The sequence below is a fragment of the Halichoeres trimaculatus genome, unplaced genomic scaffold (genome assembly GCF_033239565.1).
Source record: "Halichoeres trimaculatus isolate MK-OKI-2021-1 unplaced genomic scaffold, fHalTri1.1 fHalTri1_scaffold_18, whole genome shotgun sequence".
Taxonomy (NCBI): domain Eukaryota; kingdom Metazoa; phylum Chordata; class Actinopteri; order Labriformes; family Labridae; genus Halichoeres; species Halichoeres trimaculatus.
In genome coordinates, this window is record NW_027437196.1 from 15,829,480 (window position 1) to 15,846,491 (window position 17,012).

Below are 17,012 nucleotides of genomic sequence, written 5' to 3' on the forward strand. Positions count from 1 at the left end.
ATAAGTATGGGTAGTACAGATTGATGACACATCCCATCTGCAGTAAACTGATTACAGTTTGGTTTTCTTTTTTCTTGAAAAGATATCTGCATGCGAGTATTTCAAAAGTTGCTAATGACTTCTTAAAGAGGGGTATAGTCTTTCTCTATTTTAAACTATGATATAAAGCAAAAACGCTTAATGTTACTAAAAGTGCAGAGTTTCAAACCGCTACATATTCATACGAAGCATCCCCTGAATTTGTCTGTAAACTGTTAAACCATTCCATCTAGAAATAGCTATAACCATCTAGAAATAACACAAATTCTTCACAAGATCTTCCCCAGACTCATTGAAATGATGAGGTCACCACATAATGATCCAACTGGTTCATGATGTGTTGGAGTGGCACACTCTAGCCCAAAATTGGCCCATAGCTCTGCACCTGACAGGCCTCCAGGAGGCTGGCCAATCAGAGGCAAGGGGGTTTGTGCAGTGGGGAGTTCTAATGCAACAGAAGCTGAAGTTAAGTGTTTCAGACAAAGGCTGAAAAAAAGGGTTGCTAAAACCCTAATTTGAGGAAAACAGCTATTTTCAGGGCTGTAAATCATGTAAAACTGCAACAGGGATACCAAAGGGTCAATATTTACCCATTAAAAAATCACAATACCCCCTCTTTAAGGACAAAGCTGATAAAACTTACATTATAAATCTGCATTATTATACTTTTTAGGGTATACTTGAGACATGTTAACTACTAATAAATCACATAATCTAGCCTCTCCCTGTGGCTCAAAATTTACAGTGAAACTGAGACTTAACAGAAAGAGATGACTGGGTCTTCCTCGGGTGGATGTAATGAACCAAAATGTGTTGCAGTTTAATGTGGAGACCTATCTGGAGTATCTTTGCTTCTGAGCTGGAACAGCTGACAAACAACCAGTTTTGGACTGTAAAATGAGGCAATGAAGTGAAACTGAAATCATGGCTTTGAGCTAGTTTTTTGCAAACGTCTGGCAGCACCAGAAAAGCAGCAGCATACATCGTTATAAGAAAATAATCCATAGCTACACACGATTACACGTGTTTCAATTAGGTTTGATAACAATGGGTTTCAATGAAAAAAAATCACAAGATAAAGAAAAGAATTTATTTTTGAGTCTGCTTTTCCAACTTCTCCAACTGGTCTGACAGCTGTTGTTGTAGAGGAACTCTTCCAGTTGCCCCTTTTTTTTCCACAGACATCATTTGTGCCCTGTTTGTCTCACACTGTCGAGATCCTTCCACCACACCTGCCTGCACCGTCTGACACCTTCTGTGTCTTTTCATGGAGATAATGGCCAAAATATGGACATTCATTCTGAATGTAATGAACAGCACCAGCGCTGTTACAGGCACCTCTTTAACAGCAGTGAGAAAATATTCTTCCTCCCAGTCGGTGATGGATTCTGCGTCATTATTGGGTGCTGCAGAATCAATGAGGAGGCAGCCCTATTTTCCAGCTGGAGCCAATCTCTGGTATAACAAATTGGTGATTGTATCTATCTGATCCATTGGCGTCATTTGGCTTTGAGATGCTGTCTGTGCTGAGATTTTTCTTCATCAATGGTCAGTTAAAAGATTTAGCCCATGACAGCTGTGTGTAAAAAAAAACACAAGGTTTTTTATGTCTCTTTTTATTTTGCATTTCTTGGTGACAGGCATTTTTCAGACAGTACTTTAGTGAAGACAAGAAATTATTTTAGATGTGGAAACTCAGCAGGATGCATGTGAGTGAAACTGGAACAAGTGCAATCTGTGGTACTATTTACCCTTTTCATGTAATAAAATTGCTCCAAAACCCCCTGTCATCTTTTACAGCATGAAAGTGTGCATGTGGCAGCATTTTGTGATGTTTCTTCTTCTTTTATCCTTCAGGTTTCCCTCTTTGCCAAATAACAATAATTGGAAACACTTTTATTTCTTCGTACTTTCAAGTTCAGCCTGTAACTGTCAGCACTTACAATGGCAGCCACGTCCAGGAGCCACATTTCAGTCTGAACTGAAATAGTGTTCTAGGTTTTACAGTTCACTCTGGCTTTGCTCCAGCAGTAGGTGGATTTTCAGATACAGCAGTACATCTACAGTGCTTATCTTCTTGGTAAAAGGAACAATGAAGCAATTCAGTGTCCTGTGCTCTTCTTTCAGATATAGTTCAAGTGCTGGATTAGTTTACTTTGAAGCCATAAATCAAAAATTATAATCTCATTTTTTAATGCACTGGAACCCTTCAACTACTTACAACATACCAAGGACAAACCCATAAACTGTAGCTTCAATGTGAGGATTACACACAGAGTGTTTGTAACAATAAAATAATCAAGACAACTTACTGCTGAACTCATCAGAACGGCAATTAGCTGCTTGTGAAGCTGCATGACAAGACAGGAAAGACAGATGCTCATTTCTAATGTTTAGTAATAACTCAGACTTGAACCTGGCACACACCAGCAAATAGAATAGAATAGAATAGAATAGAATAGAATAGAATAGAATAGAATAGAATAGAAAATCTTTGTTCACCCCGAGGGGAAATTCAGGAGTCACAGCAACAATCAAGAAAACAAAAGTAAGAAAGTGTATAGAAAGTGCAAAAAGGTCCATAAGAAAATAGATGATGACAGCTTGTCCATCATTCTCCAGTTCAGCCAGCCTCCACCTCCACAGGGTCCAGGACTGAGCTTCTTCAACAGTCTGTTCAGTCTCTTGTCTCCTGTATCCTGTCTGTTCACAGCAAGTGGAGTTCTTCCAATGTGGCGTTGGTGTCTGGTGTTAGCCCCATTAGCTATGTCTGTGAATAGCATGATGCTACCCTGCCTTCTGGTATTCCCTCTGTTGCTGGGTTAGCACGGCTAGAGCGTCCAGCTTATTGGAGATTGATCTTGCATTCCAATAACAATGGATGGAAGGACAGGTCCATGTCGTCACTTCTTAGCTCACACCTGAGAACCAGCATGTCGTTCTCACCTCCTTCTCCTCACCTTGTGGGAAGACATCAGGCCTTGCACCAGTTAGCATTGACATGCTACAGGCTGCTTACAGCTGGTCTCACATGTAAACCATGCCGCCATGGCTACATGTAGGATCTCCAGACAAACACAGGAGCAAAAATAGTGAAAAATATCACTGAAGAGTAAACCAGTTTGGTATCTATGTCCAACAAATGAGCCACACAAAGCAATGACCCACTAAAAATACAAAGATGATGAAGAATAGATGAAAAAGTTACAAGAAGCGGACAAAGAAGAGAGAGCTGCCGCAACAGGCAGCCACAACCAACAGGGTGGTGCCTAGATCTTTGAATTACATGAGACCACACACAAAAAGACAACTCAGACAGATTTTTATTATGACAGTCCTTGAAATTCATGTGCTAGATGGATTCCTTAAGACCACTAGATCCCACACACAACCATAGAATGAACGGCGTGGCTCTGCCATTTACACTCGTACAGTTTTGAAGCCAAAATACCACTGTCCCAGGTGCTTACATTGTGCAACCAGAGTCTACTCAGTAGAGGCTATGAGAGACTGTGAGAGAATCTGAGTGGAGCTGGGTGACAAAAAAATACTTTTTTTTCCCTTTGGAGACTCTAATCTCTTTCTGGCTCTCTCTTATTTTACTCTTCCTGGAAAAACTATACAAGAACAGCAGCTGTCAATTATTGTTAAACGTGACATGAAGCCTTGTTTTTAACCTCATATCACTAATGAAAACGAAACTTTTCAGAAAAAAGAGGACTTAAACAGAAAGGCAGCCCAATAGTATCTTTATATCACCACAACAATCAGATGTGAGAGAGATTTATACAAGATGTACTTGTTTTTTAAAGTTTGACCACAGCTCATCTGGAATGGCTGGGTAGACAGATTTTTTTTACCTATACTGCAGCGAGTCACCAAGGGGAGCAGTTTTTGTGTGTCACAACTGTTACCACACATGAGAATGAGATCCCATAGAGGCTAGCATGATCAAGTAATTGGTAAATGCGGGAGTACCGTCAACAGCATGCAGTGATGGTGAATGCATCTGTTTTGTATTATCATGTTCTAAAACTAACTTCATAACTTAGCAACCCAACAAAAAAACAATATTTCAAGCGTCTGAATTAAATTCTTCATTAAATCAAGAAGAAGATGCAGTCTTTTGTCCAAAGTCTTAAATCCTAAGCCAGAAAATGTCTTTATTTTAGCTCTAGCTCTGCCTTTTTTGGGGGAAAACAGCTTAACATAGCTCAACGTTTTGGGATAGCACCACAGGTTACCAATCATATTTAAAAGGAGGCTCCTTCAACTTCTAGACTTTCTTCTGGAAAAACCCCTGCTCATACTGACTGTTGCTTTCCTTTGATAAGTTTCTTCTAATTAACAGTAAAAGTCCTTAAAGGCCTGGAAATCAAATTGCAAGATGCTGAACGAAGTATATAGAAGTATTGAAGATGTTTTCCTTTACGACAGTAACACTTTATCGTCACTAAGGGGAAAAGAAACATTAATTTGCCAGTATCAAACAATTACACCATCATTAGTCTGTTGTAGATGTGAGTAGGTTGGCCTCCTGCCCTAAACTGCTCCAGTCCAGCTCTGCCAAGAATCAGATTTATAGTCTAATAACTGTGACTGTCTGGGCAGAAACTTGTGGAAATCCTCAAAGCAGTGTTCATTATATTACAGGAATGATAAAAAAAGAGATAATGCAAAAAAAAATAAATAAATCAGCAAATCATCTGAGTCAGTAAAATTGATCAACTCTGGACTGTTTACATAAACATTTTTACACTGTGAATCATCAAACTCTGGAAACAGAGCTTTGACTCAGCCTCCAGCAGCTGCTCTAACTCCTTTCAGAATCAATTACAGTGGACAAATTATTGGACTATGCTTTTCAGTGACCTTAAATGATTGTAAGTTTATTTCTTTAATTAGCCGTTACCACCAGAAGGAGTACAACTAAAAAGTGAGCGTTCGGCATATCAACATTATTTTGTATTTTCAATTAGTTCTTACTGATTAAATTACCTTTAATTAGTCACAGACGACTGCTTTAATGCATTCTACACAGAAAAAATTGCTTATCCAATATACCTGAAACTCGCTGATGGTAGAAATACTTTGATTATTTTTCACTTTCTGAACCCTTAAACAAATAGAGAATGTCTTCTCTCACCCTTAACCTTTACAAATAAAGTTTAAAGTGGACTTTCTGTGAAGCCACCATTGTAGCTTAGGGGTTTGTCTATTCCCCTTAAAAGGAACTGGTTTTACGTTTTTGTTTTTTTATTACCAGTCAAATGGAGGTAGACATACCAGCATATATGTGTGAGTATGGATGTTTTTCATCCGTTATTCATGAAGCTGCAGATGACATTGAACTGTATTGCCTTATAATATCCCAGCAATAGAAACTCCCAGAATCCTGTGAAATATCCAATAAAGTCAAGAGTGTCTGAAAATGACAACTTCTTATTAAATGGAAGATTATTGACACCAATTTAAGACCTCAGGGTAATTGGATGGCTTGTTTTCCCCCTCCAATCCGTTTCACCTGTCATGTTGTCGAAGCCGAGTTGACATTGCGAGGTCCATTATCTGGCTCCATCTGCAGCTTTCGTCTCTGGGCATTAAAAGCATCACATTCCCCTGTCACAGATCGGGAGCGGTCCACTCATTAACCGTAATGATGGCAAAGGCTGTGCTCAGCCGACCAGAACCAGAGCTGTGATTGGACGATCTGGGCCTGATGAATGAGTGACAGACGATGATGCAGAGGCAATCAGGAAGTGTTAATTTCACAGAGGATAGTTTTTGTCAAGGTGGAGAGCAAGGTGGATATTTCACTCAACAGGAGTTTGTTTTGGCTCATTTTCTGTTAACATCTGTCACAGTTTGAAAGTCTTTGTTAAATACTTTCCATCATATTAGGCTGTTCTTTCAGAAGTTCAGTGAAATTTAAAGGTCTCTGCTTCAAAAGAGCTGTAAGTGGGTGACATTTTCTTTCTTAAAAACCCAAAGATTCTGCAAAATATCCAAGGTCTCTTTAAAGTGAAACAAGGTTGTGTGACGTTTTATCTGAACAGATATGGATAATGAGTCTAAAGCCAATAAACTCTGTCCGTCTCTGAGTCCTCGTTTGATATGCCTATGTAATGACTTTGTTCAAGCAGCAGTCTGTCAGTCTTATTTCATTACAGAGCAGCGATATCAGAGAGTCAGATAATAAGTAAACTGCACAGGGCATAATAAAGGAGGAGCTGGGATCCTTTCTGTCACTTCTATTTCTCTTTGTTTTGTTCATCTTTTTCATCTGTCATGTTCGCTTTCTTAATTTGATCTCTTCTTTTTTCTCTTTGTGTACTGCCTCCTCCCCGCCTTGGCACCAACACAGATCTATCTGCGTTTTCTCGACTATGAGATGGCCAACTCCAATGAATGCAAGCGCAACTTTGTGGCAGTGTATGATGGTGGCAGGTATGACTTTTTACACCCCGTCTTATTTATTCATTGCCTTCTTTTATGAAATAGATGGCAAAATGTTATTTCTCTGAAAAGATTTATTCATTTAAAGATTAAAAAACAAAAAAAATTCATCAAACAGGAAACAGTTTTACCATCAGCAGACATTAACCTCATCTTACCAACCTTTTAAGAATCTGAAATTAGCACTTCAAAAACTATTCAGCAGCGACAATTCTGAGACACACACACACACAAAAAAAAACATTTAATATTGATTTTTCTATTCAGTGCAAATTTTGAAGCTACAGTGCAGCATTTTTAACTGCTTTTAAATCAGACTGCAAATCCCAAAAGTGCCTTTTTATGAAACTCAAAAGCAAACAAGACTATCAGTGAAGACAGTAACTGCAGTATGAAAACTAGAAGTGCCTTTAGTTTCATTTTCTGTTGCACATTTTTACAGTGAGTGGCATATCTTAAAGGTAGAGGGCTGAGACTTTGAAAACAAAAAGAAACACATTGACATCAAACATCTACAGGGAAAAACAAAAGAACGCATTTTCCAAAGGGATTGCCAAATGAACACAAAGCTACTCCACTCCGAAAAGAAATGATCCAGCTCAGAAAAACCTCTTAGATTCCCAAAACATGTACAATTTGATTGTAGATCCATGACCAAGTGTTTGAAACACTTTTTTAGATGCTTTAAAGAAGCTGATGGGTTGATTTTGATATCACTAGACAGCACATGGCTAGCTTTTTCCCCTTGTTCCCATTGTGAATTCCAAGCTAAGCTAACTCTCTGCTTTTGTATTGAACAGTTATGAAAAAGGTGATTTCATTTCATCAGCCAGACATTACACAGTTTGTTTATTCCATGAGATAAGAGTTATTTAAATCCTGTTAAATGAAAGCAATGTTTGATATACAAAGATAAGAATATATTATGGAATAATCAAATCTGCAAACGGCCAGGGTATAAGTACACACACTCCTAGAAGATGATTAATTTTCTCAAGATAGGAGTTTAAGATTTCTATCAGACAACAATGCATGGCTGCTCCAGGGATTTTTAAATAATGTGGATCATTAATATTCAAATCACTGTTATATTAAGTAACAAACTCTGGATTCTTATCTCACCCTCTCTTCCAGCTCCGTGGAGGATCTGAAGAGCAAGTACTGCTCCACGGTGGCCAACGACCTCATGCTGGTTTCCACGCTGGGTGTCATCCGCATGTGGGCAGACGAGGCCAGCCGCAAGAGCCGCTTCCGGATCCTTTTCACAACCTACCAAGAACGTAAGGCCAGACACACATCTTACACTGATGCATCTGCTGTTCATCGCAAAGATGTTGTTGGTGAATTGACCCATCTGTTGAAGGAAAGTCATTAGCTTATGAATCAGACGCTGTGACAGCAACATTGACACAAAAATGAAATAGGTCAAGTCTTTAGTGGGGGCCATTAAAGGAAGATGAAAGCACAGTGACCACATTTATAGTGAGTTATATCACAAACCATTCATAGAGAAGGCCCCGTCCCAGGTTCCCATTTGGTTTTATGACCATTTAAATAGCAGCGAGCAGAAAACCAAGGAATATGATTCCCATTATGTTGGAATATTGCCTTTGGGTTATGTGACATTACTGGTTGATATCAGCTGAGCACTGCAGCACTACCAGCTAATAGATAAATAGAAAGAGAAACAGTTTGAGACAACGGGACCACAGGACCAGCTATAGGGTGTCAACATCTTCTGTTTCCTTTGAGCCAAACTCCTTGGAGAGATTTAGACTCACACACAGAAGCACTGGTTTCACAAACACAGGCATCCTCTATCAGCAGCTCCTCAGTGACAAAGCTCGTAGCTTGACAGAGTTACAGAGGGCAGTCTTTATACAGCACACACATAAACACTGAACAACTCTGATCTAATCGACCCATCTGATAAAGATTCTCTAAAGTGAAGTGAAAGAAATATTTTAGGGACCAGAGAGGTGTATATGATTGTAAGTAAAGCTGGATGGGACTACTTCCCAGTGCTCAAAAACAAGGTCAAAATCCCCCTTCTGCCACAAATTATTTACCTTTTTGCAATCCAAAACACACATTTCACATACTGAAGGAGACGCTTTTTCTAGCAAAGCTTTCAAATGTGGTGTTTCATTTAAGTGTCAAATAACTGATAAAAACTAGACACCTCCCAAAAATGAACCCTGACATAAATCAGCAAGATAAAAAGAAGTAAACTAAGAATTTTTGGCCACTTTGGAATGGAAGTTTCGCCCATCTGCTAATGTCAAAACTGTTTAATACAGACTCTGTTACATCACCCATTTGGTTCAAAAGTGAAGTTTTGAAGCCTATTGTTGGCTGCTGCCATATTGGAAACGCTGACTCAACGTAACTTTTGCTTGAACTAGTATAAGGCAAAGAAGTGAAGTTGAGATCCTTAGCCTCCTTGCTAACAGCTACAGTGTCAAATCACGACAAATTTGTCTTTCAAATCATCCATGTCCTTCAAAATGGAAAGCTAGTAAGCTCAACATTTTTGGACCAGGCTGTGAACCTGTTTATTTTTGCTGTGCAGATTGTGTTTTTGGTTTAGGTTTGAATGTGGTTTCTGGTATTTCTGCCACTTCTTAAGTGAATGCTTTAGAAATTGCTGGTTGTAGCACTTCCAAAATGTAAGATCAGAGGTTGATGCTTGGTTAATATACAGGAAGCAGCTTCAGCAATTATACTGCAGCCGGAAAGCCAGAAAGAAGGGTGGGGATTCTTAAGTTTTGGTTTTACTTTTGAGAGTCTGTCATGTCGTCCATCTTTTCTTTCACAGTATTTGACCTCAGCAAAATTGTAAATATATTTTTTTCTGTTTCACTAATTCAATTTCTAAAAAGTTGTTAGACTCTTCCATTTATTCAGAGGAGGGCTTTTCTTTCTAATATTTGGTAGCACAGTGACACAAAGTGATGAATTCTTCTTTTTAGAATACTTTATCAATTCAACTTTGCAGAATTAAGGGGATGAAGTGCAGAGAGAATTTACACTAATTGAAAAAGTGGTGAATAAAAGATGAGTGTAATTTACTTCTCCACAGTGTAGTTAATTTGTTAGGTCATCAAAATGATTCTGAGTACCTAAAGGGAAATCAGTATCTTACATATCAAGACTTCCATGTTGTTGTTATTGTTGTTGTTGTTGTTTGTGTGTGGAGGACAGAGATAAGAAGACAAGCCTAAGTGGTTGGTTTCTGAACAACAAGCAACAGCAGTGGAAGTAGAGTTGTTTGTGTTGTGAAGTCAGTGTCCCTTTTGTACGGCCTTTTTCACCAAGCAGAGCCAGGATGTGCTGTTGCCAGGGCAACACTGCTGCCCAAGTCACTCAGGCGATCCCAAGCCAGACCTTAGAGCCTTTAGAGCAGCATCCAGCACAGCTCAGCAGCACTGCAGCAACACTGTCAGCGTGAGTGTGTACAGGTGTAACAGAGAACAGGAGAGATCCGGCAAAAAGACGAGTAATGCAGTGGAGAGTCCTGACTAAACTTTCTTTGAGTGCATCTGAACTTGTTACAGATAACTTTGAAAGCGTCTGTATTTTCTCCTTTATTAAATATTTTCTGAACATTTCTGTTACTGCAGAGCTCTTATGGCTTCATATGGAACATGTGTTTAAGTTTATTAGATAGTAGTATGAACATAATCTGAACAGAGGCCTGCTTCTGTAAAATATTTCCAAACATTGAAATATGTTAGTGCAGCTGTAAATGCTTCCAAATTCACTGACTGTTTGACTGCCACACCTGAGTGTGTGCTCTTTCACAGGTATACTCTCTGGATTCACAGCTTATTCGCCAATTTTTGAACAATAAGTGCTCCCTCGCTTTGGTAGATCCCAAGTGTTTATGTGTTTGTTCACAGCTGCTAGTGCCCAGTGGGACCAGCAGCTCTGAAAGAACCATTCACAGCTGCTGACTCCCATTGAGACGCTCCGTTGGGAAGACCAGTGTTCCCAAACGCAAACATCCAACTTTATGGTCCGTGGGGTGTTCACACCTGCTTATTCTACTGATCCTGCTCAGTTTTTCAGGCTCACAAACACACCTTCTATCACGCAAATACACAGAACTACGGCTTGAGGTTAAACAAATTCCACACATAAAAGAGAAGCCTGTATGTACCCAGGAAGCAATTATGTTTCGGGTAATAAATTATTTGTGTGGTATCTTTGCTGTCAGCATTGTTACACCTCATTGACAGACCCCCTCTCTAGGGTTGCATATAGATATTTCCTTCAGCACGCACACATCACTACTTCTAGCAATACCTCTGTACTGTGCACATGAAAACATTTCACAACAAGAGAGCGTGCTGATGACTGTTAACATATGGATCTTTGTTTGGTGTTAGATCAGATTGTCTCATCTTTCCCTACTCATTATCTCTGTTTGATTTAAGATGTCAGAGATACCAGAGCACAGCATTATACTCCAGCGTAGCATAAGAAGTGGAAAGGCATTGAGGGATGAAGTTGGATAAAGAGATAAAAAGGATGGATGGATGGATGGATGGATGGATGGATGGATGGATGGATGGATGGATGGATGGAGGGATGAATATTTGATGGATGGATGGATGGATGGATGGATGGATGGATGGATGGATGGATGGATGGATGGATGGCTGTAAAAAGGTGGGATGGTAAGTGGTGAATGGATAAATAAATAGTTTGATAAAGGATGGATGGATGGATGGATGGATGGATGGATGGATGGATGGATGGATGGATGGATGGATGGATGGATATTTGATGGATGGATGGATGGATGGATGGATGGATGGATGGATGGATGGATGGATAGATGGATGGAGGGATGAATATTTGATGGATGGATGGATGGATGGATGGATGGATGGATGGATGGATGGATGGATGGGTGGATGGATGGATGGAAGGATGGATAATTGGATGGATGGATGTAAAAAGCTGGGTTGGTATGTAGTGAATGGATAAATAAATAGTTAAATAAAGGATGGATGGAGGGATGGATATTTGATGGATGGATGGATGGATGGATGGATGGATGGATGGATGGATGGATGGATAGATGGATGGATGGATGAGTGGATGGATGGATGTAAAAAGGTGGGTTGGTATGTGGTGAATGGAAAAATAAATAGTTTGATAATGGATGGATTGATGGAGGGTTGGATGGAAAAAGCTAGGTTGATGGAGTGGCGGATGGGTGAATAGTTTGATAAAAGGATAAATGGATTGATGGATGGATGGATGGATGGATGGATGGATGGATGGATGGATGGATGGATGGATGGATGGATGGATGGATGGCTCGATAGATAAATGGATGGATGGATGGATGGATGGATGGATGGATGGATGGATGGATGGATGGATGGATGGATGGATGGATGGATGGATGGATGAAAAGCTTAATTGATAAAAGAATGGATGGAGCGGAAAATTTGATGAATGGATCAATGAATTGATGTTTGTGTATGGAGTGGTCGATGGGTGAGTAGTTTGACAAAAGAATGGATGGGTGGATGGATGGATGTTTTTTTCAATGGATTGAAAAAGAATGGATATTAGAGAGAATTGATTGGTACATGGATGGAGAAATGAATAATTGGAGACATGAATAGATGAATGTATGAATGAACTACTTGGTAGTTGGTGCAAAGATAAATGAGTGGGTTCACTGCTGTGTATATGTTGTATGAATGGGTGGATAGATAGATATATTAATAAGTGGGTGTGTTTCTGCAATAATGGATGGATGAAAGGTCAAGCAGATGTCCTCAAAAAATGATTGAATGCTTGTATGAATGGGCGGATGAAGACATCAGTGGATAAATGGATGACTGATTTGTTGTTGTTTTTTGTTGTTGTTGTTGTTTTTTATTTACCTTTACTGGAAGTCATTCCCATTTACTCTGTCTGTTGACAAAGCCATTTTTCTAAGTGGATTTAATCTCAGTACAGTACAATTTATTCAGTATTTTACTTTTCACAGAAAGGGGGTCCAGAAGGAAATAAAAACATAGCATTTAAATATAAATTAGCATTGCAAATCTGACAGTTGTTTTTCAAATTAGAGAAGAACAAATGATACTGGTGCTTAAATTGCAACAACTGTGACACATTAGGAGTCATTATCACCATCTGCTTAAAAGCCCCCTGCATTTACTCAGAACAAAGAACACAAAACACAGATCTATCATAGTTATTTGATTTAAAAAATTCATTACAACAATGTGTTGCTTCCAGGGCTTCACTGCAGAATCCCCTCTGCAGAGGCAGCCAGCCTTTTTTCATCAGCCACTCATTTAGGAGTTAATTTATGCTTCCAGCAGAGACGGTGAATATCTCTGTGTGGGCAAAAGGGCACTTTTATTACAGAATGTCTTGAAATTAATTTCGCAGGAGATTAGTGCAGCTCACACTTTTTATAACGTCTCCTCTCGCCCTGTGGTGTTTGGAGGAGCCAGGAGGACTCAGCAGCTGAAGGAGAAGGGGTGAGCACCCTCTGCTGGGAAATAACTGTAACAGCTTTGGCAAACATTGCATCAAAGAGAAAAATAGTAGAGGGTGATATAGAGGGGGGTGAAAATGAGAAAAGGAGCATCAGGGCACACATAGGAAGAGAAGCTATGAGTCATGAAATGTTGGCAAAGACCCAAACAGGATGGCATACAGTGACAGAAAGAGATAAGTCACTCTAATTTGGTGTGTTATTATTCACTTGGGATAAGTGCGGGGATGAAAACAGCCATACATCACAGTGGTAACACTGTCACAGAGTCCCCAGTTCTGCCATACCACTGGCAAGCTGCTTTAGTGCCCAGTGCCAGAGAAAGATAAAGAGAGAATGAGAGTCCTACAGACTGAGAGTGAGGGTGAGAACAGCTAAATAAAGCCATCCATTATGTGCACATGTCACTGACAGATAAATAACTTTTGGACCTATTCATTAGGAACTTTGGAATACAGAGATGAAAGTGGCCTCTCAGAACTTTGGCCTTTCATACACCTCCAAAAGACCATGTGGAAATTGAAATAAGCACCTTGCACGCCAACTGATTGCAGATTACAGCTGATTTAAAAGGCTAATAATAAACTTGAAATTTACAACCAGCAGTTTGCGTTAAATGTCCTCCACCTCAACATAACTTACAGGAACAGCATTTAATTACATAATCCTTGAAGTTTTTAGGTACTTTTGGTCTATTTTTTTTAGCTTTTGATTGCTAACCTTTTGTGACTACAAAGATCCGAGCTCTTTTCTTTTCTTCTTTTACCACTATTCTTTTGATTTTGTAGCTCAACATAGCTTTCATTTAAGCAATATGGGGCTGCAACCTGCTTTCATATTTTTGATATTTTTCCAAGTATGAAACAGTCATTCCCTGCAATTATATTTTCAAACAGTGGAATGACTTTTTCATGTCAGCATTTGTTCAACAACAACAGAGAATGGTGCAGTTGATGAGTAAATGAAGTGTTCCTGTCAGCCAGCTTCAGCACCAACAAAAGAGAGAGAGTGTTGTGATCGTTTGGATCAGATTGGAGGAAAAGTTGGCCAAGTTAACCAACAACTGCACTGCAACTCCTGAAATCTATGCAAATGTTTATGTCTATTTCCAGAAAAAAATATCTTATCAGACTCTACATAGAATAGAATAGAATAGAATAGAATAGAATAGAATAGAATAGAATAGAATAGAACTTTGTTGTGATTGTAACAAATACAACGAAATTGAAGTCACAGAAGCAATCAAGAAAACAAAAGTAAGAAAGTGTATAGAAAGTGCAAAAAGGTCCAAAATAAAATAGGTGATGACAGCTTGCCCATCATTCTCCAGTTCAGCCAGCCTCCACCTCCACAGGGTCCAGGACTGAGCTTCTTCAGTCATGCTCCATCTCTGGCTCCTAGATCCTGTCAGCTCACAGCAGGTGAAGCTCTTCCAATGTGGCGTTGGTGTCTGATGTTAGCTCAGTTAGCCATTTCTATGAATAGCATGATGCTACTCTGCCCTCTGGTATTCCCTCTGTTGCTGGGTTAGCACGGCTAGCTCGTCCATCTTATTGGAGATAGATCTTACGTTCCCAACAACGATGGGTAGAAGGACAGGTCCATGTTGTCACTTCTTAGCTCTCACCTGAGAACCAGCACGTTGTCCTCACCTCCTTCTCCTCACCTTGTGGGAAGACATCAGGCCTTACACCAGTTAGCATTGATATGCTACAGGCTGCTAACAGCTGAGTTCACATGTAAACATTGTGGCCATGGTTACATGAAGGATCTCCAGACAAACACAGGAGAAAAAATAGTAAAAAATATCACTGAAGCCACAAAAAGTTTGGTGTCCATGACCAACAAATGAGTCATAAACAGTAATAATCCACTCTGCAAAATGCAGCAATAGCCAACAGAGCAGCACCTAGCAACACATTCACCTGACAAATTCAAGATAGTAAAACACAAAAATGACATCTGATTTCTGTTAAAGAGTGAGAAGACCTGCAAATGTAGTAAGAAAAAAAATCTAGTAAAGTTTCCTTAATTAAAAAAAGAAATCTTTCTTACCCCATTGGAAAGTTATTTACTCATTCCAAAACCTTCAGGCGATCATGAATTAGGACATCTCTTGGACTCGTCAGTTGAATTTGACTTATATTGACTCTGATAGGATGTTTTTGATATAAATAACACATAAAACTTGTATATATTTCAGTTTTTGCAATCAGAGGCAGAGTTATGAAGCCTTCTTTTGGTTACCAATGCAGTAGAGACATCAATTAATTGTCAAGCAGTTCAAGAGATGGGCAGGAAGGATGGTTTTGTTACTAAAAAGGGTATCAAAACGAAAGCTCTTTTTTATCCACCTGAGTACCTCTAAGGTTGCCACAGAAGTTATACCTGGATGTTTTTTCTTTTACTTTGACAGATTTCCTAACAACAATCAAACAACAGGTTTAGACAACTCATATTGTATTGGTTAAAACTTTATTACATCTTGAACTCTCTAGCAGGAGTCTGCCATTTCAGAGCAACAGTGGGAATGACAGCAATGTAATCTTACAGCTCAAATAGACTGCCACAGTAGGAAAGTGTGTCACTCCATTTATCAGAAAATACAAGACCTTCAAATAGACATATGATCGCATTTTGATTCAAATGCAACATATGTGAAATACAGGTGTACGTAAAGGGTTCTTCTCAAAACCCAAGCCTACCAACATGTTATATCTGCTCTCACCTGCTGTAATATAACCACTGATGATGAGAAAAATCAACCACTACTTTATAAATCCCATGAAATATTAGAAACAATGACAGTTTTATGCTGTAGATTAAACATGTCAAAGTATTTTCACTGTAGTCATGAAGTCATGTTCATGTTTCCCACTATGCTGGAACATGGAGGCAATAAACTGTCCAATCAGCAGGCTTATGCATTAGTTTAATTGGTTTTTGAGAGAAAGGGCACCTTGGTTCTAAATTCAGTAGGTCCCATCGTAACATATAAATATATATGTTACGATGGAGCTTGTAACATTATAAGACAGGTTTTATGGCCATGTCTCGCTGGCAGTGGACTCTCCTTTTCATGCCACCATCATTGGAAGGTGGAGGTATCAGCATTGTGGGAGGACAGGTGTGTGTGTGATTTATTTGAGGACATACTCATGTGTATGGTTCTGTTAAGATCTGTGTGGATCAGGACGGTAAGGACAAATAACTTTCTCCAACAAAGGGAGAATTTGCTTTATCATGTCATGAGTTTCTTTCCAGATATAACTCAAACAGAGGGCACAGACACAGGAAACCCAGTCATTTCCACAAGTTGTCTCTGCAAATGTTTGAAGGGGAGGGTACGGATGAAAATTCATGAAGAACAGATGGGTTCAGGGGGAACAGGTTCTGATGTGAGTAATGCCTGTCCAAATTTATTTCCTGAAGAATCTGGCACACTGGATCTTTTTCTTATCTCTGCTTCAAATGCTGATTTGTGCTGCAGCTGAACCAAATGCCCAATATTATAACTTTTGTCAGTGATTGGACATTACTTCAGTTTTTTACGACCTGTAAGAATGAGCTGGAATTAAATTTGGTGTCTCTGATCTCTTTTTCTTTTATTTATCCTTTCCTTTCTCCAGCTCCATGTGATGCAGATGCCTTCTTCTGTCACAGTAACATGTGCATAAACAACACGCTGGTGTGCAACGGCATGCAGAACTGTGTCTACCCCTGGGATGAGAACCAGTGTAAAGGTAAGCATTCAGATCTGCACTGAGGGTTTCAGCACCATGGAGAGAGACCATGTGAAAGGCAATGCTTAGTTTTCAGCACCACAGATGGCAACAGTGAGTCAGATCCATCAATAAGCTGGAGGAGATTTGCCTTGTGCTTCAGCTCTTAGCCTGACACACTTCTACTACTATTCTCACTGATTCTGTGATCTGTAGTTCTGGGGACATTTTTATTAATGCTCCAGTGACAGTTGGTGCTG

General features: G+C 39.4%; 1 protein-coding gene across 4 annotated transcripts in view; it reads left to right on the plus strand.

Moving 5' to 3' along the window:
• Positions 1 to 17,012, plus strand: part of neto1l (neuropilin (NRP) and tolloid (TLL)-like 1, like) — a 101,799-nt gene that overhangs the window by 75,716 nt on the left and 9,071 nt on the right. For all 4 annotated transcript variants that reach the window (XM_074693665.1, XM_074693666.1, XM_074693668.1 and 1 more), the window contains exons 7-9: positions 6,404 to 6,486; positions 7,630 to 7,775; positions 16,660 to 16,773. In XM_074693665.1, coding sequence (XP_074549766.1) covers positions 6,404 to 6,486; positions 7,630 to 7,775; positions 16,660 to 16,773 — 343 coding nt within the window. The remainder of the gene's footprint in view (positions 1 to 6,403; positions 6,487 to 7,629; positions 7,776 to 16,659; positions 16,774 to 17,012) is intronic.